This window comes from Cherax quadricarinatus, chromosome 32 (assembly GCF_038502225.1).
Source record: "Cherax quadricarinatus isolate ZL_2023a chromosome 32, ASM3850222v1, whole genome shotgun sequence".
NCBI classification, from domain to species: domain Eukaryota; kingdom Metazoa; phylum Arthropoda; class Malacostraca; order Decapoda; family Parastacidae; genus Cherax; species Cherax quadricarinatus.
This window is the reverse complement of record NC_091323.1, coordinates 30,313,308-30,339,933: the sequence shown is the minus strand read 5'-3', so window position 1 is coordinate 30,339,933 and position 26,626 is coordinate 30,313,308. Positions and strand designations below refer to the sequence as shown.

General features: G+C 40.2%; 1 protein-coding gene across 11 annotated transcripts in view; it reads right to left on the bottom strand.

Moving 5' to 3' along the window:
• Positions 1-257: 257 nt before the first annotated feature.
• The window catches only part of LOC128690257 (uncharacterized), a 92,461-nt gene continuing 66,092 nt past the window's right edge, over positions 258-26,626 (bottom strand). For 7 of the 11 annotated variants that reach the window (XM_070090583.1, XM_070090585.1, XM_070090584.1 and 4 more), the window contains 2 exons: positions 23,449-23,568; positions 258-1,629 (listed from right to left, as the gene is read on the bottom strand). In XM_070090583.1, the coding sequence (XP_069946684.1) occupies positions 1,475-1,629; positions 23,449-23,568 (275 nt within the window). In that variant the 3' untranslated portion in view covers positions 258-1,474. The remainder of the gene's footprint in view (positions 1,630-23,448; positions 23,569-26,626) is intronic. The other 4 variants (XM_070090592.1, XM_070090591.1, XM_070090586.1 and 1 more) reach the window with 3 other exon arrangements.

Below are 26,626 nucleotides of genomic sequence, written 5' to 3'. Positions count from 1 at the left end.
AGGCTCAACGAAAATTTATGAAATTTCAGGAAAATGGTGTCTTCATTCTTCAGGAGTTATTGACTAGAATTTGAAATTGTATTCATCAAAAATTTTACTAAACTGAAATCAACCTTTTATTTATGGACAAATTAAAATCAACTAGTAATAAGGTATTGTTAATGTATTTGTATAATATATATGGAAAACAATATATTTTGTAACTGGTGCATATAAGATTTTATTTTTTTTATCTTTAAAGACAAAATGAAAAAAAATTGCAAACTTAAAATATCCTTTTATTGAATATTCCTAAGTTATTCACATTTACAAAGTACAGTTGTAAACTCATACATCCCAAAACTAAAACAAAATTATGTATTGTACTCGTATAAAACTGAACCTGCATAAATGATAGTTACCTGGTGGATGAGTACTGATGTCTGGGAAGTACGACTGGCAGGTTCATGTGCCATAAGCGAAAGTTCAAAAATTATTCAGTTCAGTACTCTAGAAGCAAAAATTAGTAACCTATTAACTTTGAGGAGGCAAGGAATCTTTCTAGAATTCTGTATTGTATAAATGCTTCACATGTCTAGCAGTGATTTGATATTCTTGGCAGAATCTACATCATTGTCTTAAGCTGTACTTATAAACTGGAAATTTATTATTATATATATAACTGCTTTCAAGTAATCTTATCGAAACCTATATAATTTTCCCCGTGGCCCTCGTTTGTGACTCATCTTTGCTAACTCAGGTTAGATGTCCCTTCATGGAGATACTCCTATGAAAACAATAAATTCTGCACTGGAATTACATTTAGCATATGCATATTCCTCCTTGCTGATGGTTACAACCTCCTGTCAAATATGTAGAAATTAATAATTATGTTACAGCCTGCCTGAATGACCACAAGCAATGAGTAGCACTAACCAACAGTGGCTGACTAATAATGCATAGTAACTGGAATGTGCCCTTTTTTTTTTTTTTTTTTTTTTTACATTGTTCACTGAAAATTACAAAAACTGCTTAAACACTTACTTAAACCATTTAAAATCCATTATTTTTTGTCAAAGTAAAGTTTAATCAGAACTAACTACTATAGTTAAAAGTATTTAGAATAATTAAGAAGTTTTAAGAAATATTTTCCATTGTATTGGAAAATTACCAAAGAAATATTTCGTTTTATTGAAAGACATTACCAAAGAAGCAAGCAATTGTGTTTTCTCTTTTATTGAAAGATATTTGAGTACCAAATAAATGGTTGATAATACATATAAAAAGGAACACAACTTTGGCTCAAGTTAATTTTAAAAACCACTATGGGAAATTATATTATGCTATTACCTTCTAGTCACTTCAAAGTAAATAAAAAATAAATTAGCACTGTAGTGCAATTGTGTCACACAAAACCATGAATGTGATCAAGGTAGTCTTCATCTGCCCAAGGTATTGCTTCCTGCCACTCCTGGTCACTTACCTAGCCCACAAATTATTTTAACAGTGGGTCTTCACGAAGATCTTTAAGCCGAATGCTGTCAATGATGGATGCTGTCTTCCAGGCATTCTGAACAATGATGGCTAGTGCAACAACGAGGATGACTGTTATGGTGCACATAACCCAAATAATTGTGTGTCCTCTTCTATCTGCAAATTGTAATACTACTGATTAAAACTTAATCAGAATGTGGGAAGCATGCCAGCACTTGCAGGCATTCTCAACAGGTAAGAAGGCTGGCAAAACTACATCTGCAAACAAGCTATCAAAAACACATGACAACCATCATAAACTGGCAAGTTATCTAAACTTGAGTACATCCTCCACTTGTACACAAAGTTACTGAAAATTTTAATGTAATTTTCACTAGGTAGAAAAGGCAGGATTTTATAGTATTGCTCTTACAGCTTCTGTCAACAGATGAAGTTATTAATTCAAATTGGTATCTGTTCCACAGATTTGTACAAAAGGGTTAAGGCAATGCTGAGGTTAATCTGATGTTTTGAATAATATTTGTGAGAAAATGTTACAAGAAAGTGGCAGGCCAATCTACCTTAGGGAATATTATAATAGGCAAGAGAAAAGAGGTGGCATCCCAAAGTAAAGGGCTGGAGACCACTCACAAGATATAAAAAAAAATTACTGTTAAACCTCTCATTAACACACTTTGGACAAAAAAAAATTGGCCGTACAAATGAAAGTATCGGACAAAGTGGGAAAAAATCTGTTTTGAGATTTTGTCCATTTATGAATTTTTTCTCAGTTAATTTTTTACCAAATGTATTCATACTTTGTGTATGTAACATGTATGCATTATATAAGGAGATTACATTAATTAAATAAAGATTGGTAAAGAACTACAGATTTATTATTTATGCTGTGTTAGCTGTGAGTGGTTGTCAGGCATAGGGAAAGGGGGGGGGGATGAGGAATGCTCCAGTCCCAGGAATGGGAAAATGGGCTTGCTGAGAGCCAAGGGAGGCTTTTCCATCCATCACTGATTCACTGCTGCCCTCCCTGTGTATATTTTTTTTTTCTTCCTTTTTGCAGAGATCGTCGAAGATCTGCACAGATTTATTCACGTTGTATTTGTTATTGGATAGTGTGGGAGGTCTGGTGGAGGGGTATTGTTGGTAAGGCAGGGAGATGGGTGGGCGAGTGTGGGAACCCAGGACAGACGTTCTTGTGCACAACACATTTAGTCAGTGCAGTTCTTGCATCCAAGTCCAATATCTTCATATACTAAGGTATTCTATGCTCACCTGCCCATCCTTTCACATTCACTCAAGCAGCCACCCCCCCCCCCCCATCTGCCCAGCTATCCACCCAACCTCTAGCATTCACCCACCTATCCTCACATTCACAATCGCCCAGTTAAGCACTTTAATTACTTTGACCATTCAAAGTCCCATGATCAGTATTCTTGGGAATGCAAGTAAGAAAGATATAATTAACACCTGGAAAATCTTCTGGGGCTCCAAGACTATTCAACAGTCTACAGTCATATATAACGGGGAATTACCAGTAGACCCCTAGCCGTCTTCAAAAGGGAACTGGATAGATACCTTAAGTCAGTACATGACTAGCCTGGCTGTGGTTTGTACAATGGACTGCATGCAGCCAGCAGTAACAGCCTGGTTGACTAGGCCCTGATCCACCAGGAGGCCTGGTCATGGACAAGGCCATGGGGACACTGATCCCCGGAACACCCAGGTAGCAGGAGTCCTCAAGGTAGACTCGCCCTCTTACATTCACCTACAAATTCCCATCCTCATTAATCCATCTACTCATGCATTCACCCACTCACCCTGTAATATACCCCAATTCTGCTCTCACATACCCACCTCTTACATCAACCCTCTCAAATCCACCCTTTCTCTCATACCAATCTCTGACCCATCCACCCTTACACTCATCTCTTGCCCACCTTGCACTTACCTACATTCACACCCTCTTTCATAACCACCCACCTGTGACTTTCATACCCACTACCCATGTACCTATTCATGCATTCTGAAAGCCACCCTCTGGTTCATCCATCTACCCTCCCTCCTTCCCTTATGTTCCTTTTTTCACTCCCATCCTCTTACACCCACTCACCCTCACACCCATTCTCACACCCTCCCTGTATTGTTTTACAGGACAGTGCGTTCTTTGTGTCCATTAGTGTCACCAGAACCAATCATGACAAATATAATTTGAATATAATAAACAATCGGCAATAACACACACGCACCTTTGTCCATTAGTCCGTTAACTGAAAAGGTTCATTATATAACAGGAAGTGCTAAACCCATAGGGGTCATACAGCACATGGGATATGGGAGACAATCTGGTTTAACTTGAGGAAGGGGAAGATAGGTGCACTTCCTTAGATTAAGAGCTCCCTTACCAGCATCAAAGGTCCTCTCTCTGAAGGAAGGGGTCAGGAGACAGTAGCTGCAGGATGGGGGCAAGGATGTAAATTAGAGAATAACTGAAAATTTGAACAAGAAGCCTGAAGTCAGACTAGCTAAACACTGCTCTACTGGATTCTGGGCTAGTATGTGATTACCTATAAAAAGTTATGGAGAACAAGGTCTATTCTTTGGGCCTGCCTCATATGATCCTGTTTTGGGTCTGCTTCTACTGTGTCTTAGTTCATTCCACTCCCTTGCAGTGCTGTAGCTGACCTGTTCAGCTTGGTTGTACTCTGCAAATTTCTGTAAGTGGGTACCTAGTATTTTGTATTACCTCTCCTTTCTCTAAAATAAAATGTCAATTTTAAGTGTGTCTTAATGGTCCCAACATTTTTAAGGTACCCATTTAATATTCTATCCATAGCAAGGTTGACAGCTTGTATTTATATTCTGCTTTGAATACACCTTGCCTTAGTCTTACATTCAAAGCATGTTTCAGGAATGAAAATGAAAATGAATGGGTTTGGGGGTACTAGTTACAGTTTACCATAATTTAATTATAATATACATAACTGGTTACATTATAAAAATATCCATGACATGATTTATATCATTGGGATTCATATTCTAATAGTCCTAAATTTATTGTGTGCAGTATTTTGTGTAAAGCTTAGTCTTGAAATGTTTCAGCAAAGTACTTTTTGGGGTCAGTGAAAATTCCTTGTCAGAGATTTTGGAGCAAAAATTCATGAACGAGGAATAAAGATATCAATAACCACTAGTATGAACAGTATGATTCAATTAGCACAATAGTTGGTTATGTAGAAAATATGGAGCCAGTCAGGTTAGTAAGTGTATAATATTAAAGTGAACAGAATATTTAGGGAGCAATTATAGCTTCAGCATTTATTTTTTTCAAATTTCCAGTTGTTGTATTATTACATTAATGGGGAGCACTAAACCTATGAGGATCCAGTATTATTATAATAAAAAAGAAGTGCTAAACCACAAGGGCTATACAGTACTGCAGGGCAGGGAAGGAAGCAAGGGTATCAGGTGGCAAAAGGGATTGGTAGGTTACGGAGATCAGCGGGGCAGTGGATAGTGCGGGGGTAGAGGGTAGCAAGATTATTATTATAATCAAAAAGAAGCGCTAAGCCACAGGGGCTATACAGCTAGGGTAGCAAGAGAGTGAGGTAGAAAGAGTTGTGGGGAGTGCTAAAGGTATCAGAGTTTGTGGAGTAAATCAGTTGTCAAAAAGTCAATGAAAGAGTCTGGATTAAAGGAGGGTCCATCAGCAAGAAGGGAAGGTAAAGAGAGAGCAACAGAGCGGAGACGAAGCTGGAGGTAAATTGTGTACTCGTTGATAGAGTGGGCAGTCTAATAATGTGGCTAACAGATACTGCAACCTGACAATTCTCACAGAGAAGAACAGGGTGCCTCTCCCTGAGATACCCGTGAGTAAGACCGAGTGTGGCCAATCCGAAAATGGGGGAGAATAGTCTCCCAACCTCGACACTGATGACAAAAAGACAGCCATTAACCTAGACTAGGTTTAATAGAATGAAGCTTGTTATCGAGCAGATCAGACCAACATTGTTGCCAAAGGGTGCGAAGGTGGGTAGCAATTACAGCAAAATAATCTGTGAATGGAACACCTCTATATGAAAATGGAATGTCATGTACTGCTGACTGCACAGCAGTGTCTGCCTGTTCATTGCCCTGTATGTCAACATGACCAGGGACCCAACAAAAAACAATATCTTTATACTTGGTAGAGATACGGCATAACCAAAGTTGGATACGGAGAACTAGGGGATGAGGTGTATCAAATTTTTGTATAGCCTGTAAAGCACTAATGGAGTCTGAAACAACCACAAATGGTGACAGGCATAGATGCAATATGGGTAAGTGCCACAAGAATGGCATACAATTCAGCAGTAAAAATGCTAGCCGAGGGTAGTAAATGCTCACTCACAACACTGTCCGGAAACACTGCTGCGAATCCGACGCCGTCAGAAGACTTAGAGCCATCTGTGTATACAGCGATGGCATGAGAATGAGAGCGGAAATGGTCAAGAAAAAGAGAGCAGGAAGCTACCATAGGAAGTTGGGCTTTCGCACAAGGGAGTGAGAAAGAGCAGACTCGAACAGCCGGAACTTCCCAGGGGGGCAGGGAAAAGCGAGATGCGGCAACAGGGGCAACGAACAAAGAATGTCTACTAACATCGGTGACTATTCTATATATGGAAGGGTTGTGGAGATCATGAGAGCGAACCTAGTAGCGAAGGCAATGGGCATCGTGGCGATTGGACAAGGATGGAATATTCACTTCAGCAAAGAGGCTCTCAATAGGGGAAGAGCGAAAAGCATCAAGACTTAAACGTAATCCCCGGTGATGGATGGGATTAAGGGTAGAGTAGCAGGAGAGGCCGCTGAATAGATCTGGTCACCATAATCAAGTTTTGAAAAATTAGGGCTGAATGTAGGCGAAGGAGAGTTCGACGATCAGCTCCCCATGAAAGATGAGCAAGGGTTTTAAGAAGGTTCAGCCGGCTGTGACAAGTTGCCTTCAGAGAGGTAATGTGAGGTTTCCAGGATAACCTATGGTCAAAGAGAAGGCCTAGAAACCTGACCATATCACATTCAGGGATATGGGAGCCATAGAGGTACAAAGGATGATCGGAGATGACAGAGCGTCTAGTGAAAGCAATTTGGCGAGTTTTATTAGTGGAAAATTTAAACCCATGCGTGGTGGCCCAATGGGAAACACGGCTGACCACATGGAGACAAACTGTAATGAGGCGACAGTCAGTGCCTGCACAAGCAATAGCGAAGTCATCAACATAAAGGGATGACCAAATATTGGATGGAAGAAGAGAGGCCAAATCATTTATAGCAAGGAGAAAGTGTTGTGCTCAGAACACCTTCAGCTTGGACAAAGTCCAGGGACAGCATATTATTAACCTGAACACGGAAATGTCTGTCAGTTAAGAAGCTCTTAAGGAAGGATGGTAGATTGCCTCGGAGGCCTAATGAGTGGGCTTGGGCCAAAATATTATACAGCAGGGCCCCGCTTTACGGCGTTTCACTTTATGGCGTTCCGCTAATATGGTCATTTCAAATTATGACCAAAACTCGCTATACAGCTCCCCCCACCTGACTTTCTAATATGGTCACCGTGCCCCACCTTGTTTGTTTACATTCTTCGTGAGCTCAGTAAGCACTAAGTCTCTCCATTTTGTCTGGAAACTCCAAAATTTCAAATGTTTTTAAAAGTTATTTCATATTTTATATATACTCTGATAATTATACTTATGTATACCTGTACTTAAATAAACTTACATACTGTGCTGGCATGCAGGTACACATTAAAATCAGTATGAGTGTCTTATGTCTCCAGACGTCATATTAGTAATGATAATAATAATCATAGAGTCTCATTTAAATGTCGTATATTACGTTAAATACACATTTTCATTAATCCATCTATGATATTTTTTCAAAATTATATAATAAAACACGATACATAACATAAAAAGATGATAAATACACCCCACAATAGAATAAATAAACATAAATATGAGATGTGGTAGCAGATGACTTGCACAAGTGATACCATATTAGAAATGCTAATAATAATAATAATAATCACCGAGTCTCATTAAATGTTGTATATTACATTAATATACACATTTTCATTAATCCATCCATGATATTTTTTTCAAAATTATATAATAAACACGATACATAACATAAAAAGATGATAAATACACCCTACAATAGAATAAATAAACATAAATATGAGATGTGGTAGCCAGATAACTTGTACAAGTGATGCCAAGAATAACATTTTCTCTAATCTAACATAAGAGAAAATGTGTTACTGGGGGTAACTGTAGAAAATTATTCCTTTCGTATATATGTAAGTTTATTCTGGTATACACAAATACAGTTACATAGATTATCATACATAACATATGTGTAGAGAACCTAGGATAACTCAAAAAAGTCAGAGTGACTTATTTCCATTGCCTTCACTCAGAGCATCATTTCTTCTCAAAATGATGTTACATGAGAATGGGAGTGTTCTTCTTTATTTATTCTACCGTATCAATGTAGAGACAACCTGTACACAATGTAACTTGTACACAAACCAGACGTGTACACTTCGTTTACAAAACTTACCTTCGCCTGGTTTGTTTACATAACTCTGCACACCCCCTCAAGGAAGGTTCCTTGATGTTGGTGAGGGGCTCTTGATTTAGGGAATTGGATCTGTGCTCCAGTTCCCCGAATTAAGCCTGAATGCCTTCCACATCATCCCCCCAGGCGCTGTATAATCCTCCGGGTTTAGCGCTTCCCCCTTGATTATAATAATAATAATAATAATAATACATAACTCTGCACCTGTCCTCTCTCATGCACTCATTCTTTCTCTCATTTATTCGTTTTATCTCATTTACTTACTCCTGACCCTACATTAAGACTACAAATATTTTAAGGTAAGTAATGAGTGAACTGTATATACATTTTATCGCTCTGGGATGCTTAAATGTAATAGAATATTATGTGTAGGTGGGTTGGCCTGGTATGGTAGCCCGGCTGACTACCATACATACCACACTTGATTTTTTACAATAAATACTACTCATCTCACCCTATATTTTAAGGTAAGTAATGAGTGAACTGTATATACATTTTATCGCTCTGGGATGCTTAAATATCATAGAATTGTATGTGTGGGTGGGGTGGCCTGGTATGGTAGCCTGGCTGACTACCATACATACCACACTTGATTTCTTACAATAAATACTACTTGTCTCACCCTAGATTAAGACTATAAATATTTTAAGGTAAGTAATGAGTGCACTATGTGTGTATTGTACTTTTTTATTGTTTTTTGATGCCTGGTTCTATTGCTAACTTAATATATGTTAGTGTAAACTTGTTATCTAGTGTTTGTATGCATTTGTAAGTGGAAAAAAAGGGTGTTCCACTTTACGGCGGTTTCCGCTTTACGGCAGTAGCCTGGAACCTAACCAGCCGTATAATTGGGGCCCTCCTGTACCTCCAAGTTGTGTCATATGCCTTCTCAAGGTCAAAAAATATGGTAATAACTGAGTGGTTATTTGCAAATGCATTACGAACATACGTATCCAAGCGCAGTAAGGGGGTCTTTGGTAGAACGGCCCTTACGAAAGCCATATTGACTGGTGGAGAGGCTGTTGTCTCTCTAAATAGCACATTAAATGTGAATTTACCAGACGTTCCATCACTTCGCAAACTGCACTAGTAAGAGCAATGGGATGGTAGTGGGAAGCATCATGTCCCATAGTACCCGGTTTGCGGAAAGGGAGAACAATGGCAGATTTCCACAGCTCAGCAAGAACTCCTTGTGACCAAATAAGATTGAAGAGGTATAAGAGGACTTCAAGGGCTGACTGATGTAAATGTTGTAACAACCGAATATGAATGTCGTCTGGCACAGCTGCCAATGATCTGCAAGCTGCGAGTGTCACCTCCAGTTCCTGAAGTGTAAAAGGCACATTATAAGATTCTTCTTTGAGAGAAGAAAAGTAAGGGCGCTAACTCTGGCAGACTTTGAGGAAAGAAATGAGGGGCACAGATGTAGCCCCTGAGAAATACGGACCAGATGATTATCAATTTCAATGGCAACGTCAAGAGGGGTTGCTGTATCAACACCGGCAACCCGCAGAACAGGAGCCAGGTCAGGAGAATATTTATCACTCAGTTTCCGTACTTTTTTCAGACTGCACTCATAGAGGAAGCAAAGGTGATGGAAACAATCTCACCAGCAAGTGTGTATAGCGTCACAGATGACACGGCAAGCGACTGAACACTTCTGCTTAAAATCAAGAAGTCTCTCAGTGGTTCTATTGTACTGGTACCTGCCTCACTCAGCGCGTTTCAAACGTACTGCACAAGCACAAGCAGGAGACCACCAAGGCACGCACTTCTGAGAATGCCTGCCCGAGGCTTGGGGTACAGAATGAGAAGCTGCAGTTAAAACCGAGGACGAGAAGAGGTGTAAAAGCTCATCAATGGAGGACAAAGAAGGGACCTCACTAAAAGCAGTTAGTTACGAGTAAAGGTCCCAATTTGTTTGAGCAAATTGCCAGCGTGGGCTACGAAGCAGTGGTGAATATGAAGGAGAAGTAAGAATGATTGGAAAATGATCACTGTCATGTCAGTCCAGGAGAACAGACCAGGTGAAGTCTAGTGCAGTGGAGGAAGAGCAGACTGAGAGATCAATGCAAGAGAGAGAGTATGAGTACGAGGATCAATATGGGTGGGAGTACCTGTATTTAAAACATGGAGAGGGTGAGAAGCAAGAAAAGCCTCCAACTGAATGCCATGTGAATCACAGTGAGACCCCCCCAAAGGAAATGATGAGCATTAAAATCGCCTAGTAACAGAAGTGGTGGCGGTAAGGACGAGATAAGGCAACATCCTGGATAGATAATACCCGAGGAGGGAGATACAAAGAACGGATTGTATACCACTTGCATTAGTTTTAAGTATAATTACTATGTACTATTCTCTTATCTAGTTTTAATTAGTTACCATGTACAGTGGACCCTCAGCTAACGATATTAATCCGTTCCTGAAAGCTCATCGTTAGCTGAAATTATCGTTAGCTGAATTAATTTTCCCCATAAGAAATAATGGAAAATCAAATTAATCTGTGCAAGACACCCCAAAGTATGAAAAAAAAAAAATTTTTTACCACATGAAATATTAATTTTAATACACACAAACTGACACTTACCTTTACTGAAGATCTGGTGATGACTGATGGGATAGGAGAGTGTGGAAGTTGTTAATGTTTAGAAGGGTAATCCCCTTCCATTAGGACTTGAGGTATCAAGTCCTTTTCCGAGGTTACTTCCCTTCTTCTTTTAATGCCACTAGGACCAGCTTGAGAGTCTGGACCTCTGTCGCACAACATATCTGTCCATAGAGGCCTGTACCTCCCGTTCCTTTATGACTTTCCTAAAGTGGTTCACAACATTGTCATTGTAATAGTCACCAACACGGCTTGCAATAGCTGTGTGAGGGTGATTTTCATCAAAAAAGGTTTGCACTTCAAGCCACTTTGCACATATTTCCTTAATCTTCGAGGTAGGCAACTTCTTCAATTTCTCTATCCCCTCCTCCGAAGCAGTTTCCTCAGGTCTGGCCTCTTGCTGTTGATGATGATCTTGCAGCTCATCAGTGGTTAGTTCTTCATTGTCCTCCTCCACCAACTCTTCCACATCCTCCCCACTAACCTCCAACCCCAAGGACTTCCCCAATGCCACAAATGATTCCACAACTGACATACACTTCTCAGGGTTAGCCTCAAATCCTTCAAAATCCCTTTTGTCTACACATTCTGGCCACAGTTTCTTCCAAGCAGAGTTCAAGGTCCTCTTAGTCACTCCCTCCCAAGCCTTACCTATAATGTTTACACAATTGAGGATGCTAAAGTCATCTCTCCAAAACTCTCTTAGAGTCAATCGAGTTTCTGTGGTCACTACAAAGCACTTTTGAAACATAGCTTTTGTGTAGAGTTTTTTGAAGTTTGAAATGACCTGCTGGTCCATGGGCTGCAGGAGAGGAGTGGTATTAGGAGGCAAAAACTTGACCTTAATGAAACTCATGTCCCCAGAAAGTCGCTCTGCCAAGTCTGAAGGATGACCAGGAGCACTGTCCAATACTAGGAGGCACTTAAGGTCCAATTTATTTTCCAGGAGGTAATTTTTCAGTGGGGGCAAATGCATGGTGTAACCAGTCATAGAAAAGGTCTCTAGTGACCCATGACTTACTGTTTGCCCTTCACATCACACACAAATTAGCCTTGAGGACCCCTCAAGGAAGGTTCCTTGATGTTGGTGAGGGGCTCTTGACTTAGGGAATTGGATCTGTGCTCCAGTTCCCCGAATTAAGCCTGAATGCCTTCCACATCCCCCCCCCCCAGGCGCTGTATAATCCTCCGGGTTTAGCGCTTCCCCCTTGATTATAATAATAATAATAGCCTTGAGGACATTGTTTCTTCTGAACACACTGGGAGTTTCAGAGTGATACACCAATAAAGGCTTCACTTTGCAATCACCACTAGCATTAACACACATCAACAGAGTAAGCCTGTCTTTCATAGGCTTATGCCCTGGGAGTGTCTTTTCCTCCTGAGTAATGTAGGTCATTTTTGGCATTTTCTTCCAAAACAGGCCTGTTTCGTCGCAATTAAACACTTGTTTAGGTTTCAATTCTTCACTGTCTATGTAATCCTTGAATTCCTTCACATATTTTTCAGCTGTTTTTTGGTCCGAACTGGCAGCCTCACCATGCCTTATCACACTATGTATGCCACTACGATTCTCAACTCTCTCAAACCAACCTTTGCTGGCCTTAAATTCACTCACATCACCACTAGTTGCAGGCATTTTTCTAATTAAATCTTCATGCAACTTCCTAGCCTTTTCACATATCGCTTGAGAGATGCTATCTGTTTTTCGTTTATCCACACCAATAACAGTCTCTCAACATCTTCTATCACTTGCGATCTCTTATTCGAAAATAAAGTTGCACCTTTTGCAAGAACAGCTTCCTTGAGTGTCGTTTTTTTGGCCACGATAGTAGCGATGGTTGACTGGGGTTTGGTATACAACCTGGCCAGCTCCGAGACACGCACTCCACTTTTGTACTTAGCTATTATCTCTTTCTTCATATCCATAGTAATTCTCACCCTTTTTCCTGCAGGGTTGGCACTAGAAGCTTTCTTGGGGCCCATGGTGACTTATTTTGCAAATGCAATCACTAAAAACGCTGTGATAATATGAAATGTTCCGATTGTATGTATGCGTGGATGCGACCGCACTCGCTGGCTTGTAAACACTGGCACCCACGGAACAACCGAGGTGCGCTCAGGCCACACGTGGATGTGTTTCGAACGAATTGCGTTGGGCGAGTTTTTTAGTGTTAGCCGAGGCAAAATTTTTGCATTAAAATGCATCGTTAGTCGGATTTAACGTTAGCTGATGCCATCATTAGCTGAGGGTCCACTGTACATGTATTAGGATTAGTATGCCCAAAATGCCTCGGCATGATAGTGGCTATCTTTGTACTTAGCAAATCAAAATTGTAATTAGACATTGTAACCTTTACAAAGAAATAAACTTAATATTATTATGATTATTACTTACGCAAGTGGATACGGGCTGCAGTGTAATGCAGCGTAGTACGAACAAATAGCTGATGGTATGGAATATCAGTGCGTAGAAGAAGGGCACTTTCATTAAAGGTCCCATCAGAAAAAGGATCCGAAGAATACAGTAAATTATAGCTCGAGATGCGATAGATAACAGCGGAGTTTAATTTTGGTTCTTGTAAGCAAACACCAACAGGGTAAAACCTAGAAAGCAACATCTGAAGCTCACCTCGATTATCCCTGAGGCCGCGGATATTCTAATGTAAATAGGCCACAATTGGTAACGATAAAGATACCAGAAATCCGCAGATAAGGGTACCTACGGACTAGAGGGGTTTGAAAAGTCCACATGTGGCAGCAGTGGAAAACGTTCAAGTAGCGAAGGAACGGAGCGCTGCGAAGAAAGGAGTTGCACAGATGGAGGAGAGGAAAGAGAAGGAATGGGCGGATCAGTGTCCATTGATGGTTTAGTCTCTGCAATATATTCTGAGATAGCTTCAAGCGTTTCGGAATTCAAAGACGTATGGGAGACAATACTGGAGATGGAAGGAGGAGGGCGAATAAGGATTGGGACAGTAATGGACTGTACCAAAGTAGGGGGGGACGAAAGGGTGGAGGGAACTGGAGAAGTGTGGGAGGGGACAGAAGAGGAAGAAACTTGGGAGGGGACAGGGGAGGAAGGCACAGTACAAGGAGGAGGGTGAACCTCCACACTTGTAACAGAGCCAGTGAGAGGAAAAGAACCAGGTACAGAGACTGGAAACGTAAAATGTGGAGGTGGAAGAAGGGAATGAGGGGTTAAAGGAGATTTGAGCAATGGGGATTTTTTGGACTTCTGAGAAGTAGAGGGGCAATTGGGAGGAGGTATCGGTCGAGGTCTTGTTGATACCGGCACTTGTGAGGGAGAACACAAAGATGTGAGAACAGACTGAGGTGTTGAAGTAGGGACTTCTGAGCCCAGAACAATGAAAGGATTAGAGACAGGAGTGATTATGGGAGGGGTAACCACAGATGAGGTTGCAGAAGACAGGACCCCAGAATTGGGGGGACGTTTAGAAACACGAGCATAAGAAATACTGGGTAGTCTCCCTTGGAGGCGGAGATGAGAAATTGCCATAGCATAAGGGAGACCTTCTGCCTCTTTGAGGCAATGGATTTCTGGCTCATTTAAGTAGACCTGGCAACGGCGAGAGTAAGAAGGGTGAGCCTCATGACAATTAAGGCAAGAGGGAGGTCGACTACAAGATGTATTAGAATGGTCATCGGCACCACAGACTGGGCATTCGGCTATAGATCTGCAATATTTCGCTGGGTGACCAAATCGCCAGCAATTTCTACACTGTTGCGGTGTAGGGATCACCTTTCGAACTTGTAACCGATGTTCTGCTACATAAACAGAGGATGGGAGTTCACGGCTGTCGAAAGTTAATCGAGCCACATTGCAAGGGTATCGTCTCTGCCCACGGGCAGGAAGGACATAAGTGTCTACTTTGAGGATTGGGAGATCTTGGAGTTCCAGCTGTTCGAGAATGTCATTGCCACATGTCTTGAAATTCTGTTGGACTATGGTATGGGACAGAATGACAGTACCACTACAAGAATTGAGGGAATGATGCTTTTCGATAGTGATAGGAATAGTATCAATATGTGAAAGAAGGGAAAGATCATGAGCTTGGGTAGCATTCTGGACAGTGATGATGCGTGTACCGCTCTTGAGAGCATGAAAGGAAATATCTCTACCAACATGGCGTAGGAGCGCCTTGCCAATACTATGGTCGGAAAGATAGGCAATAGAGGAAGGCAGTCGTAAAGTAAAGAATTTAGTCCATTGTGGATTCTGAAACTGAGCGTGGAAATGGAGTGCATGGCGTGTCGGTCTTTTCTGAGTAGAACGAGAAGGTGGCAAAGTATCATCATCAGGCAACTGACGTTGGCGTTTTAGGGGTGGGACCGGAGTTGGTCCAACGTGGGACGGGCTGGCAATTCGAAAGCTGCCACACCGTAGAGGGAAAGGCCGGAAGCATAGTCAAAGGAGAGCGGAGGTCAGACAAATCGAAGGAGTCAGTCGAAACCCCGATACCTGAAGTGGGTGATGAAACAACACCAGCAAGAGGTAAAGGGGCATCAGGAGTGTCCGAAGAGTGGTCAAAAAACGAGGCAGGGTCAGAACGGGGTGCGGTATCAAGAAGGGGCCCAGGGGTAGCAGGGTCACGGACTGGGTCTTCCATGGTTAGGTTACTTCTTTCTTTTTGTTTTTAAGAAAAAAAAGGAAAACATAAAAATAAAAAAACGGAATAAAAAAAAGGGGGGAATGGGGAGGAATAGTTCCTAGGAGGAATGAAAGGGCCAGAAATCTCCCTCCACGCCCAATAGCGCAGATGCGGCATGGAACCCATGCCATACCCTACCCTTCATGCCTAAACCAGCAATCCGGGATAGCAACCTCACATCTGTAATAATGTTGGTAGAATTACCGACAATATGTAAAGTAAAAGGACACAAGTGCAACTAATGCGACATTTTATTGTGGCAACGTTTTGCTCTCCAAGAGCTTTGTCAAGAAGGTAACGGCTTGACAACTTTACAACCTCGCATCTGCCGAGCTACCTCGGTGAACAAAAGAGAGGGCGGCTGGATATCTGCCACAAAGCATACCTCCTTTGGCCACCACCCCCGGAATCCAAAAGGCGGCTTCCAGAGATACACCCATCACCCGAAAGACACCCAAAGCCATCCCCCGGGAGACCGGAGAGGGATCAGGACATCCCCAGGTAATCCAGATTCCACGGCAAACTACACCACTGCCAAGAACCTCAACGGAATGGGATGGACTCCAGTACCCTTCCCCCTACCTAGGAACTGTGTGCCTGTGGGAAGAATCCCAAATGCCAAAAAGAAGAAGGGAATAAGGGAGGGATGGGGAGGAGGAGGAAAGGAAAAAGGGAAGGGGGGATTGGGGGGTAATTACATTTGGTCTGAGGAAGAAGACCAACAGGTCTAATTCCTCAAACCAAGAGCCTCTTCACCACACCAAGGAGCCCTCCTTGAAGAGATGGGGATCCAGTAGAAGAATTTACTACCTTTTGGCATCTGTGCTATCACTACCATTTAGCTCCAATTCCTTTGAAGGATCACTATCTTTCAATGGATTCAACCTGATTCCCTCCCAAATTCCAGGTGCTTTGTAACCTCTACAGATTTAGAGCTCCCCATTTATTTTTTATTTTTTTTATTAACACATCAGCTGATTCCCACCAAGGCAGGGTGGCCTGGAAAAGAAAAACTTTCACCATCATTCACTCCAGCACTGTCTTGCCAGAGGTGCTTTACACTACGGTTTATAAAACTGCAACATTAACACCCTTTCTTCAGAGTGTAGACACTGTACTTCCCATCTCCAGGACTCAAGTCCGGCCTGCCAGTTTCCCTGAATTCCTTCATAAATGTTACTTTGCTCATACTCCAACAGCACATCAAATATTAAAAACCATTTGTCTCCATTCACTCCCATCAAATGCGCTCACACATGCTTGCTGAAGTCCAAGCCCCTTGCACACAAAACCTTGACCCTCTCCCTCCAACCTTTCCTAGGCAGACCCCTACCCCACCTTCCCTCCACTACAGATTTATACAAAGTCATTGTATTGCTCCATTCTCTCTACCTGTCTAAACCACCCCAACAACCCTTCCTCAGCCCTCTAGACAACAGTTTTGGCAATCCCGCACCTCCTCCTAACTTCCAAACTACGAATTCTTTGTATTATATTCACACCACACATTGCCCTTAGACATGACATCTCCACTGCCTCCAGCCCTCTCCTCACTGCAACATTCATCACCCATGCTTCACACCCACATAAGAGCATTGGTAAAACTATACTCATATATTCCCCTCTTTGCTTCCAAGGACAAAGTTCTTTGTCTCCACAGATTCCTAAGTGCACCGCTCACCCTTTTCCCCTCATCAATTCTATGATTCACCTCATCTTTCATAGACTCATCTGCTGACACGTCCACTCCCAAATATCTGAATACATTCACCTCCTCCATACTCTCTCCCTCCAATCTGATATCCAATCTTTTGGCACCTAATCTTTTTATCCTCATAACCTTACTCTTTCCTATATTCACTTTTAATTTTCTTCTTTTACATACCCTACCAAATTCGTCCACCAACCTCTGCAACTTCTCTTTAGAATCTCCCAAAAGCACAGTGTCATCAGCAAAAAGCAACTGTGACAACTCCCACTTTGTGTTTGATTCTTTATCTTTTAACTCCACACCTCTTGCCAAGACCCTCGCATTCACTTCTCTTACAACTCCATCTATAAATATATTGAACAACCACGGTGACATCACACATCCTTGTCTAAGGCCCACTTTTACTGGTAAATAATCTCCCTCTTTCCTACATACTCTAACCTGAGCCTCAGTATCCTCGTAAAAACTCTTCACTGCTTTCAGTAACCTACCTCTTAAACCATGCACCTGCAACATCTGCCACATTGCCCCCCTATCCACCCAGTCATATGCCTTTTCCAAATCCATAAATGCCACAAAAACCTCTAGCCTTATCTAAATACTGTTCACCTATGTTTCACTGTAAACACTTGGTCTACACACACTACCTTTCCTAAAGCCTCCTTGTTCATCTGCTATCCTACTCTCCGTCTTACTCTTAATTCTTTCAATAATAACTACCATACGCTTTACCAGGTGTACTCAACAGACTTATTCCCCTATAACTTTTGCAAACTCTTTTGTCCCCTTTGCCTTTATACAAAGGAACTATGCACGCTCTCTGCCAATCCCTAGGTATCTTGCACTCTTCCATACATTTATTAAATAATAGCATCAACCACTCCAAAACTATATCCCCACCTGCTTTTAACATTTCTATCTTTATCCCATCAATCCCGGCTGCCTTACCACCTTTCATTTTACCTACTGCCTCATGAACTTCCCCCACACTCACAACTGGCTCTTCCTCATTCCTACAAGATGTTATTCCTCCTTGCCCTATACACGAAATCACAGCTTCCCTGTCTTCATCAACATTTAACAATTCCTCAAAATATTCCCTCCATCTTCCCAATACCTCTAACTCTCCATTTAATAACTCTCCTCTCCTATTTTTAACTGTCAAATCCATTTGTTCCCTAGGTTTACTCAACTTGTTAATCTCACTCCAAAACTTTTTCTTATTTTCAAAAAAATATGTTAACAACATCTCACCCACTCTCTCATTTGCTCTCTTTTTACATTGCTTCAACACTCTCTTAACCACTCTTTCTCTTCCCTTACTACTCAATTTACTTTACATCATTCCACCAATTGCTCTTGTTCCCTCCTGCACCCACTTTTCTGTAACCACACACTTCTGCTGAACACACGAACACTACATTCTTAAACCTACCCCATACATCTTCAACCCCATTGCCTATACTCTCACTAGCCCATCTATCCTCCGATAATTGTTTATATCTTACCCAACTGCCTCCTTTTTTAGTTTATAAACCTTAACCTCTCTTTTACTTGCTGCTTCTATTTTCCTTGTATCCCATCTACCTTTTACTCTACTGTAGCTACAACTAAAAAGTGATCTTATATATCTGTAGCCCCTCTATAAACATGTACATCCAGAAGTCTACTCAAAAGTCTTTTATCTACCAATACATAGTCCAACAAACTACTGTCATTATGCCCTACATCATATCTTGTATACTTATTTATCCTCCTTTTCTTAAAATATGTACTATTACCTATAACTGATCCCCTTTCTATACAAAGTTCAATCAAAGGGCTCCCATTATCATTTACACCTGGCACCCCAAATGTACCTACCACACCCCCTCTAAATATTTCTCCTACTTTAGCATTTAGGTCCCCTACCACAATTACTCTCTCACTTGGTTCAAAGGTTCCTATACATTCTCTTAACATCTCCCAAAATCTCTCTCCTCTATACTTCTCTCTTCTGGTGCATACACACTTATTATGACCCACTTTTCACATCCAACCCTTATTTTAATCCACATAATCCTTGAATTTACACATTTATATTCCCTCTTCTCCTTCCATAACTGATCCTTCAACATTATTGCCACCCCTTCCTTAGCTCTAACTCTCTCAGGTACTCCTGACTTAATCCCATTTATTTCTCCCCACCAAAACTCGCCTACCCCCTTCAGCTTTGTTTCACTTAGGGCCAGGACATCCAACTTCTTTTCATTCATAACATCAGCAATCATCTCTATCATCATCTGCACTACGTCCACCCACATTCAAGCATCCCAGTTTTATAAAAAAATTTCTTCTTTTTTTTTAGGAACTGTTTACAGGAGAAGGGGTTATTAGGCCATTGCTCCTGGCATTTTAGTCACCTCATACGACACGCATGGCTTATGGAGGAAAGATTCTTTTCCACTTCCTAATGGACAATAGAGGAAATAAAAAAGAACAAGAGCTATTTAGAAAAAGGAAGAAAAACCTAGATGTGTTTATGTACATACAGTGGAACCTTCACTTGCGAGCACATCCACATGCGAGTTTTTCCAAATACGAGCAGTTGATAGATCGATTTTTTGCTTCCATACGCAAACAAAATTTCCATAAACGAGTGGGCCTCAAAGGAGGTTCAATGATGCTGGTGAGGGGCTCCTGCTCTTGATCTAGGTAATTGGATCTCATTTGTTTGTTGGGCTATCTTATTGGAACTTGGGCATTGTATAATGGAAAGATGCTTCTTAACATACACCAAAAATTAAAGAAATTGGACCATAAATAATGGAGTTCACTTCTCGGCAATTAGCCGCCCCTTAGCAGTATTTTCTTACGGTTTTTATGGTTGTATTCTCGTTTTTTTTTTTTTAAGTCATTTGATAGAATGAAAGAAATACAGGTACCATCTGACTTACGACCGAGCTTGGTTCTGACCAACTGGTCATAAGTCAAAATGGACGTAAGTCGAACCTTACTGTTGAATTTCAACATTACATTTTTGTAATGACTATTTTATTGTTTTATTTTGGTATTTCATTTTTTATTTTATTTTTATGCTGTTAGTACTGTATTTTATACTGTAAGGTTTAGGATAAACACTGTGTACAATTCAATTCAATTCAAATTCGAAGTTTATTCTCTATAAGGATGACAATGCTGAGTTTACAGAATTTGGTTATTGTGTGGTTTACATGTAGTAAAGTACTAATTACAGAGGGTGCCACTAGAACACCTAGCATGGCTAGGCATTTCAGGCAGACTTAGACTAATTCTTAAATTTAAAATATTACAAATTATGAGGTAAGTTGGTATTATGGCTAAGTGACTAAATACTAGTTTGTGAGTTTAGCAATGTGAATGCTTTTGTTTTGGCACAATACATAGTTTCAGTATTGGAGTATCACAGGCCAACTTATGACTAGTTAGGATTCATTATTTTAAGATTGAGACTGATATTTCTGTTTATGGTCAAATGGGTAAGTGAGTGTAAGTGTTAACCACCAGGTGGTATTCGTGTAATTAGTTGACGGGGTGTATCAGGGAGATAAGATGTTTTCTAATGGTAGTTTTGAAGGTGATGAATGTGTCTGCAGTTCTAGAGTTTTCAGGTAGGGTGTTCCAGATTTTAGGGCCTTTGACATACATTGAATTTTTGTAAAGGTTTAGTCGGACACGGGGAATGTCATAGAGATGTTTGTGTCTGGTGTTATGCCTGTGGGTTCCGTCACAACTATCAAGAAAGCGTTTTAGGTCAAGGTTAATATTGGAATTTAAGGTCCAGTAGATGTAGATTGCACAGTAGTAAGTGTGGATGTACTGAACAGGGAGTAAGTTTAGATCTATGAAGAGTGGGGGGGTGTGATGCCAGGGATGGGATTTAGTGATTATTCTTACTGCGGCTTTTTGTTGGGTTATTATTGGCTTTAGGTGTGTTGCTGCAGTTGAACCCCAAGCACAGATAGCATAGGTGAGGTATGGATATATAAGTGAATGGTATAGTGTGAGAAGGGCAGTTTGCGGCACGTAGTATCGTATCTTGGAGAGGATCCCAACCGTTTTGGATACTTTTTTGGTTATGTGTTGGATATGGGTGCTGAAATTCAGGTTGTTGTCAAGGTATAGGCCTAGGAATTTGCCCTCATTATGCCTGGCAATTAGAGTGTTGTCGATCTTAATGTTAATTTGCGCATCTCCTGCTCTGCTACCAAACATAATATAGTAGGTTTTGTCAGTGTTAAGCGTAAGTTTATTGGCTGTCATCCAAGTCGATATTTTGATCAGCTCCTCGTTAGCAATGGTGTTGAGGGTGGCAAGATTAGGGTGAGAGATGACATAAGTCGTGTCGTCAGCAAAGAGAATGGGGTTCAGGTGTTGGGATACGTTTGGAAGATCATTGATGTATATGAGGAAGAGCAGGGGACCAAGGACACTTCCCTGCGGAACTCCAGTATCAAGTGGCCGTGTTGTTGATGCTGTGTCTTTAATGGTGACATATTGATACCTATTAGCAAGGTAAGATTTGAAATATGCAAGCGCATGGCCTCTTATACCATAATGGTCAAGTTTGTGGAGTAGGATGCCGTGGTCTGTGTCAAAAGCTTTTCTTAGGTCAATAAAAATTCCTAGTGGATATTCCTTATTTTCCAATGCTGTGTAAAGCAGATCTAGCATTTTTATAATTGCATCATTAGTGCTTTTATTTTTCCTGAATCCAAATTGGCAGGGGTTGAGTATGTTTTGTGCCGTTATAAATGAATATAGTCTCCTGTGCACGAGTTTCTCAAAGATTTTGGATAGCAATGGTAAGTTTGATATTGGCCTATAGTTGTTTAAATCTGTAAGGTCACCACCTTTATGTATTGGTGTAACCCTTGCCAGCTCGAGTAGTTTCGGGAAGGTGCTAGTAATGAAATAGCATGCAAAAGGACATGGGCCGCTCGCTTTTACAATAATGGTGGGACATGAGACAGATTCCCTGAGTTATTTTTAAGTGACTTTATAATCTCGGTGACTTCAATACAAACAGTTGTTTATTTGCCAGAAATTTGGCATAAAAAACATGGTCTTAAGTCAAGTAGTCGTATGTCGAGGAGGTCGTAAGTCGGATGGTAGGTGTATTACAGAAATAGATATAATTTTGAATGGTTTCATGACAAGACGTACCTTGAAAATGAGCTCAAAGTAGCAGAAATGTTCTATTTTTGCCGATGTTCAAGAGTAAACAAATGACGTCACCTCCATTCCAATATGCAGTCATGAATGGATTGACATTATTTATACAATTATTACAATAATACAGTAGCCTGCATAACAGTAAATCTTCTATATTTTGTGTGAATAACAATTTCAAATTATTTATATTGTAATAATAATTATAATAACAATAGTATAATATATAATAATAAATAATAATAATAATAATAATAATAATAATAATAATAATAATAATAATAATAATAATAATAATAATATAATACGTATAATAAATGTACAATAATAATGTACTATATAATAATTATAATAATAGACGGCTTCAAAAGGCTATCACTAGATGGCAGTGTTCACCACAACAACGGTAGAGTGGTCATAGCCACCTCCACTTGTCACAATGACATTTTATTCATTCTAGAGTATATATCAGGTTTCTATGTTATTTATATTGTTTATGTCATATTAGATGAATTGTGATAGATAAATAAGCGTAGAGTTGATATTAGGGAAATTAATGAAGTATTTTATGGTGCCTGGAATTCCATTGGAACGAATTAATTCCATTTCAATTAATTTCAACGAGGAAAATTAACTCTGCAAACCAGCAAATCTAGATGCGAGCAAAGTCATGTAACGGATTAAACTCGTTAGTGGAGGCTCCACTGTATATGCATGTACGTGCCTGAAAGTAATAATTATACCTGAAAGTAATAATTATGTAGAGCTATCATGTCTCCCCTTAATTTGATATCAGAAAAAAAAAGTCATTTTTAGTGTCTTCAGCATTCCTAACATTTTTTTGAACTCTGGAAGTAGTCTGGATTTTTCCTGTCATGTTTTTCTTTATGGTGTGGAGATCAAATCACCACTATATATTTCATACAAGGTGACAGGTCACCCTATCTCAGTAGGAGATAGCTGGTGTTTAAAAAAAAAACTGTTAAGGGGTTATTCAGCACCTGTGAAATGGGAGGTAATCAAGTTCAATCCAAGGAAAGAATAGCTCTCTTAGGATAAAGATTTTTTCACTGGCATCAAGGCAGTCCCCATGAAGGGTTAACAAAGTACAGTATCAAAATATACAAAGTACTCAAAAATTTCTGGGATTTAATTATGTATAATTGAATGAATAAGGTACGTACCAGTGTCATGACAATTTGTAAGAGTTACATTCTTAAATATACCAGAGTTACAAGAGTAATTTTGGCAATCTTTGATCCATGCATGTCCATCATGATAAGTTTCACCAAGCACTTCACAACCTGCAAATAATTATGGTTTAGTTACAAAAAAATAACTTACAGCAATATTATAGTAGTTGAAGTGTCTCATTAACACATGAATATTGTAGTGCATTCCTCTGATGTAATAGGCTTAATGTCTATCAAACTGTAGGGGACCCCTCAAGGAAGATGCTGGTGAGGGGCTCTTGATCCAAGGAACTGAATTTGTCCACCCTTGGATCAAACCTGAATGCCTCCCTGCCTCGATGGGCATCTATTTAATAATTTTCACTCCATTTTCTCAATCAGTATGAATTCATTGATGTGGTTTTAAGCAGTATTAAAAACAAATACAGTTTCTCAAATCTCCTAAGGTTAATTTTTTTTTTTTTTATGCAACAAAAATGTTTTCTCTCAAAATTGGTAATTAATATGGATATATTATTAGTTTGATCAATTACTCCCTGTATATGTGACAAACTATAAAGCTTTCACTGAAGGTTAGCTAAAGTTATGTAAAAACAAGTCCTATGAGGCAGGCAACCACCAGTAATGACCTGGTCTACCAAGTGATCAATAGCGTAGTCAGATTCCAGGCTCGGCTGAGGATTAGGAAGACTCCAAAAACAGGTCACAGGTAATGGAGGGTCCTTGATGCTGGAGAGGGGTTCCTGATATAATATAAATGAATCTTTTCTTCCCTCTGGATCTAACCTGATTGCCTCCTGTTGCCCCAGGCAGTTTGATCCCTATGGGTTTCATGCACCTCCATGACAAATATTGTATAAACAAAGCCAGCTTTACCACAAGCTGCAGCTTGGGAAACTTGCTCCTGCAAAACCTTCAGCAACACATTTAGCCCTGAACCTTTAACAGTTTTAACTGTATTCGTGGGAAAGACAAACCCGTGTCATATGGCAACTGGGAAATAGTAGTAAATGAGATTTGATCCAAACAAAGGGAGTGTAGAGATAAATGGTATAAAGTACCAACATGATGGAAAAAGACAGGAAGATGCAGTATAATGTATTCCTTTATTAACCCCTTGACTGTCGCAACCCCTAATCCTGACTCCTGGTGTCACAATTTAAAAAAAAATAAAAAAAATTATTTTTCTTATGAAATGATAGAGAATCTTTTCCCGATTGTAATGACACCAAAAGAACGAAATTTGATGGAAAACTGACGGAAATATGCTCTCGTGAAGTTAGCGACCTCAGCGATATTTACAAATCGGCGATTTCACCCAATTTGAGCCCTATTTTCGGCTAATTCCATTGTTCCAGTCGATCAAACTCATAGCAATTTCTTTAGAACTCCATTTTTTCTATCGATTGAGAACAAGAAACTGCCCATTTACCGATTTCAACTACCCAATAACGTGGTCAGAAATTTGCAATTTGGCCAATTTCACGAAAATTAAAAAACATGACAATTTCAAAATAAGGTCCAGAATGAACAATGCAGACATTCCTGGCTCTAAAATAACATTTTCTTTGTTCATCAGTCATGTCTCCAGGCCCCTCTGATATTACTCTTGCTTTCTATTTTGAATTTTTATTCAAACAAAAAATAGAAGATTTACCGTTATACAGACTACTGCAATACTGTAATAATTGTACAAATAATGTCAATCCATTCATGACTGCATATTAGAATGGCTAGTTGGACATTTATTGGACAATGACATCATTTGTTTACTTTTGAACATCGGCTCCATTACCAGATTTTTTTTATGGTAAAACTAATCAACATCAACTCTATTTCTATAATATGTTTTCCATTCTATCAAATGAGACCAAGAAAACAAGAATACAACCGTAAATACTATACGAAAATAGACCACAAAGTCGGCATTTTAATTTAAAAAACGGTCGGATTTTTTTTTTTTTATTATTATGCACTGCGTGCTCCAGGATTTTTTTGATATGTGCACACTGACCACACAGACCCATTCTCTCACATGTGGGCCTACCAGCTTTCTCCTGCTTGATTTGAAGCCGCTAGAATTTATGAGTACAGTGTATATATATACGTCAAACACGGTGGCTCGTAAGACGTATACATATGACCGAAACAGTCAAAGGGTTAATGATATTTCACTGTGGGCTGTATCAATCCATAGCTTGATAAAGTGCACTGTGTGGGCACATTGTCATCAATACAGGAGTAAGATCCCTTAACCCTTTGACTGTTTTGGGCGTACATGTATATATTCATCTTACGAGCCAGTGTTTCAGATGTATATATACAGTGGACCCCCGCATACCGATTTTAATCCGTGCAAGAGGGGTCATTGTTATGCGAAATAATCGGTATGCGAATGAATTTTCCCCATAAGAAATAATGGAAATCAAATTAATCCGTGCAAGACACCCAAAAGTATGAAAAAAAAAATTTTTTTACCACATGAAATGTTAATTTTAATACACACAAACTGAAAAAGGCATGCACACTTACATGACACTTACTTTTATTGAAGATCTGGTGATGATTGATGAGATGGGACGAGGAGAGAGAGAGTGTTAGTGTTTAGAAGGGGAATCCCCTTCCATTAAGACTTGAGGTGTCGAGTCCTTTTCTGGGGTTACTTCCCTTCTTCTTTTAATGCCACTAGGACCAGCTTCAGAGTCACTGGACTTCTTTCACACAACATATCTGTCCATAGTGGCCTGTACCTCTCGTTCCTTTATTTTTTTTATTATTTTTATTATCACACTGGCCGATTCCCACCAAGGCAGGGTGGCCCGAAAAAGAAAAACTTTCACCATCATTCACTCCATCACTGTCTTGCCAGAAGGGTGCTTTACACTACAGTTTTTAAACTGCAACATTAACACCCCTCCTTCAGAGTGCAGGCACTGTACTTCCCATCTCCAGGACTCAAGTCCGGCCTGCCGGTTTCCCTGAATCCCTTCATAAATGTTACTTTGCTCACACTCCAACAGCACGTCAAGTATTAAAAACCATTTGTCTCCATTCACTCCTATCAAACACGCTCACGCATGCCTGCTGGAAGTCCAAGCCCCTCGCACACAAAACCTCCTTTACCCCCTCCCTCCAACCCTTCCTAGGCCGACCCCTACCCCGCCTTCCT